At 42.2% G+C, this 4,808-nt stretch overlaps 1 protein-coding gene across 1 annotated transcript; it reads right to left on the reverse strand.

Moving 5' to 3' along the window:
- Positions 1-1,474: 1,474 nt before the first annotated feature.
- On the reverse strand, positions 1,475-4,413 carry LOC140006391 (ATP synthase subunit a). Its single transcript, XM_072048198.1, is given in 1 exon segment — positions 1,475-4,413. A coding segment is annotated over 1 exon segment (834 nt). The 5' UTR covers positions 2,310-4,413; the 3' UTR covers position 1,475.
- Between the last annotated feature and the right edge of the window lie 395 nt (positions 4,414-4,808).

A 4,808-nucleotide genomic window follows, 5' to 3' on the forward strand; every position in this document is an offset into this window, starting at 1 on the left:
AGGGGAGGAATAGTTCGGTGAGACCGATTGAACTACATCCAATAATAATCCTTTCTTTTGCCATTCTTTCCCCGCTCATTCCTGTAGCGCTTACCGTTGATCACCGATGTCCGAGCCTTGCCCGATCGATACAGAAAAGATTTCCCCAGTAGGGAGGGAAGAGAGAGGCCTGTTCACTTAAGACAGGCAGTAGGATTTTCATTCAAGAGTTCCCTATTGAGAAAAGAGGGTCGCTAGACTGAACTTGACACCAAGCCACCTATCGATAAGGAAAGAGTTGCCTCATTTTATTATAAGGAAGATTTCTTTTTTATATTACAGACGCATCATTAAGGACTTTTCGAAGCGCGGAATCCCAGAATGGAATCATTGCAGAAGAAAGTAAAGCAACTCCAACTTCCACTGAAACTGGATTGGCTAGCGAAAAGGGATAAAAACCCACATGGAAGGACTTAGCAATAGCAAAAAAGAAATATGCTAAATTAAATAAAGAAAACGAAGTATCTATTTTATCAAAGCATGCTGACTTGAACTAGCTTTCTCATACGAGAACAAAGTACTTTCACCGGCTGTAAGCTTTCCTTTCTCACAAGAGATTCAGGAGAGCACTAGAAAAAATGCAAGCTGGCAATTGCCATTATAAAGAAACTGGCTGTAACAGCTGAAGTCCCAAGAATCTTTCCCCTGGCTTTCCTTGTTAGCCTAAGATCCATCCTTTAAAAGCGATTGCTGTTATGAAGCCTTTCAATCTGCTATCACTGCAACTTCTGATTTTGGTACAGCTCGGAGAGGAGAGCTCTTACTGGCTTGTCCTAGAATCCGTGGAACCTGCGTCAGATAAGGGAGCATGCCTAGAGGAAGAGATTGCCCGGGAGAACTGTTATCCAACCAATTCATAATCACCTGCTTTCTATTTGAATCCCCCTGCTCTCTCACCGGTTTCCGAGCTTGACCTTTTTACGCCTTTCTCCTTGTTGCCCGCTGGATTCACTCACTTTTTTGACAATTCTCAAAGTCTCTCCCGCGTAACGTAAATAGTCAGCCCTGGTGGCTCTTCTAAGAGGGACAGAGAGCTCATTTACTTGATACTTGAAAAAAGGAAGAAGCTTGTTCATTTGAAATAGAACAGCTTTCAAACGAACTGGCCCTTTCGCTCCTCGCCGGGTTACCTTACCAGGAAGTGAGAGGATATAAGTTCCAGTATACACAGGTAGACCCTTTCCAACTAACTGATGGGTGACAAACATTTCAAGACGATTTTTCTTCGGCATTTTCGGATTGATTTACGTAGATACAGGTTCTTCTTGAAATTTTATTGAAAGAACCCTCTATCTGCACTAGTGTAGGGGCACGATGTTAGGACCTATACCAGATAACGCGCTTTGGACTGAGGTTTGCCTAAACAAAAGGATTATATACCGCTTTGAGATTGAAAAGTTGGAATACTCGGAATGCTCCACGACTACCCATTCCATTCAGACTCGCTTTTGTTCAATTATAAATAAATAAGCACTTTGATGGAGATTTGTAGCATCATTCAAGTAAATACAGATTAAGATCGTAGAAACATGAGCTTGTGATATAGCTACACCTAATTCCAGACCGGTTAATGCAAGAACTATAAATAAAGGACCAGGATCTCCTATGAAATAGAAAAGATCATTCATACATAGCATAGTCCAAGCGGACCCACTTAAAATCTTTACTGAACTATGACCGGCCATCATATTAGCAAATAAACGTATTCCTGAGCTTAATGCGCGAAAACAATGAGAGATTAGCTCAAGGAGTACTAAAAGGGGTGCTAACGGCAGTGGGACTCCTGCGGGTAAGAAAAAGCTTAAAAAATGAAGCCCATTTCTTTGAAATCCCACTATAGTAATGCCAATAAAAATGGAAAATGAGAGACCCAAAGTAATGAGAAAATGACTTGTAACTGTGAAGCTATAAGGTATCATACCCTGGAGATTACGAAATAACGAAAAAGTCAAAGTGACCGAGATGCGAGGGGAAAACTTTTGTTTAACATTTCCGGAAAGACCACCTATTTGTTCGTTTACCGGGTTCAGCACGAAATCATAAATAAACTCCACCAAGGATTGCCAAGCATTTGGTACTGAGTTTCCTCCTCCCCTTTTAGTAACAAAATGAAGCAAAAGTAGGACCAAACTGAGGGTGAGTAGCATAAACAAAGATGAATTTGTGAATGAGAAATACAAGTTTCCTATTTTCATAGGAATCAATGGGAGAATGGTAAATTGCTCAAGTGGGCTGTTGGGCGTAATCGTAAGAATCACTTTTCATTTCATCCTTGTAATTCCGCTTCTGCCTTTTCAAATGAAGAAAGACTTCTCAGAAATTGCTTGGTATAACCAAGAAAGGCGTGGGACTCGTTGGGCTGGGCGCTCTTTTTCTTATCTTACGATATTTTGAAATAGGTTCTCGCAAGATCCGCTATGGAAGAAGGGCTTGTTCACATGAAGAAGAAAAGGAAGAAAGAGCCTTTTAGAACCGTTTAAGCGCTTACTCTCTAACCTCAGAGTGGAATCTCGGCTTACAAATGCCTAAACTGAACTGTCAATCCGATTCTTTGTGGATAAAATTGCACTAGCCCGCTTGCCTGTAACCTTCTGCTTGCTTGGCTACAGTCACTCCTATTAGTAGGTCACGAACTTCCAACACTTAAGAGAGCGCCCTTCTTTGCTGATAATTGGATTCTCTTGTTAATCCCTTCGTGCCCTCAAGCAAGGGTCTCTCATCCATCCAGAGAGAGGTCCTAAACTTCATTCATGCCCGATCTCAATGCCTCACCTTCTCCCTCGATTCCAACTAGGCAAACCGAACTCCCGGAACTGCCTTTTTTGATTCACCCTCGGAGAACGGAACTTGCTATAATCCTTCTCGTTCCATAGCTTCTGCTTTCCTTCCTTTATAAAGAAAGTCGTTTGAAAGCCGCTAAGTGCACTAGTTTACTTCCCTTCTCTTATGAGATTGACCCTGCTGGGATCACTGAATCTTCTTCCATATCTTCTCAATCCCATCGCTGAATGCCTTCGACTTAGACCTATCTGCTTCATTCCCCCGAGTTTTTGACACAGCCAAAGAGGACACAAGGGGATGAGGGCATTACTGCTTTCAAGTCCAGTTGAATTAGAGAAGCAACTCTTCCTTAGTTGATAAGAGGATGAGAACAACCTCTCTTCTGAATTAATGTTGTAAAGTAAATAAATGAGTATGAAAAACCTCTCCTTTACCATACCGGAACGGGAAAAAGGCTCTCTTGCTTTGCTTGTTTGCTTTTTTTTCCTTATAGCACTGTGGCAAGCTCTCCTTTCATTGGTCTCGGGTCTGGTTCAAAAGGCAAGGCAGAAAGGCTAGGCACAGGTTTCAAACCAAAAAGAATGACTTTCGTGAAAGAAAGCAAAGCGCTAAATAAAGGGAAAGCAAGTACCAATCCCCTTCTTGGGAAGAGAAGCAATTTACAACTGGACTAATAAAAAGGATTGAATGAAGCTTCGTGCTTTCGTTCGCCGCTTCCCTTCTCGGTGCGAGAGAAGTGCTAGACATTCTTATCTCGTCTTGTCGAAGGCTGGTGCAAATCGAGATCAAGAACAAGGTTCGGTCGGTTTATAAAGAGATTGGGTCGGAAAATCCACCTTATTCTCAGGCTAACTCCCCGGAGAATGCTTCCCAGGCGAATAAACCTTCCCCGGTGGACTTTCCAGAAGAATTGGAATCGGGCGGCGAGTCAGCTTCGTTCATCTTTAATATACTATCTGAGAAAGAAAAGAAATGTGTAGCTAGGAGATAGGGGAGATGCTATCCAAAAGATAGAGACAAGGTGGAGGAAGACACCTCAGACATTGTTGTCCACGCTAGGTAAAAAGGCAAAGCCTCGGTGAGCCTTACCCTTCTCTTTTGTTTCAACACTGAAAATATCTTCTTGCTTCATTTAGTCTCACTCACTCCGACCTCATGCTACAGTTATTACTCTGCTACCAATCTGTCTGTGGTCGGCTGCCTTACTATTCTCGTCGGGTGGTCACCCTCGATAAGCAGCTCGACGAAAAGACAAATATCACAAAAAAGGAAAAGACAGAAAAGTGAATGAAAGGAGAGGAGATGGTTGAGTTCTTTGCCTTATTCCATTTCTTTCAGTGGGAGGACTTTCATCAGTAGCAGCAGGTGGGCTGTGGGCTTAGGCTCAGTTCATCGATTGCTGTGGATTCTCTTTCAGTAAAAGATTCTATTCATGAGGAGTAGCGATTCGCCTTCTTTCAATAGTAGTTCTCTCTCCCCTTCATCTGATCCGATCTCTTGGTTGGTCTGGTTCTTTCTTGAATGTGGAATCGTTTTAGATCGTACCCAAGTTTCAAGTCAATTACATCGACCCTTACCAACTATTATAAATAAGTCTTCGTCGTCGTCCTACGAAGTACTTGAAGTACGTTTCCTTACCTTATTAACAAAGTAGACGAATCACTCTCTTTCTCTATTATAAGACTTTTTTTCATAGCCTAAATGCATATGCGTAAAACGAGAGTCCTTGCTTTTCTTTCTCTTGCCCTGACATAATTCAGGGCTATCGGTTCCGTTCTGTTCTCTCTCTCTACCTCTTTCTTTAAAGAAGCAGAAAGGCAAAGAGCTATTCGCGGTTCCTCTTGTTAAAACTAAAAGGGAAATATATTAGCAGAAGCTTCAGAAGCCATACCGCGAAAGATTCCTTCAAATAGCTCATCACGAGAAGTAGTCCTTTGGGTCTAGATTCTCTGGCCTTCCCCTAACCCCAGGAATATCAGTGAATTGCC

This window comes from Coffea arabica, chromosome 5e, assembly GCF_036785885.1.
Source record: "Coffea arabica cultivar ET-39 chromosome 5e, Coffea Arabica ET-39 HiFi, whole genome shotgun sequence".
Lineage (NCBI taxonomy): Eukaryota > Viridiplantae > Streptophyta > Magnoliopsida > Gentianales > Rubiaceae > Coffea > Coffea arabica.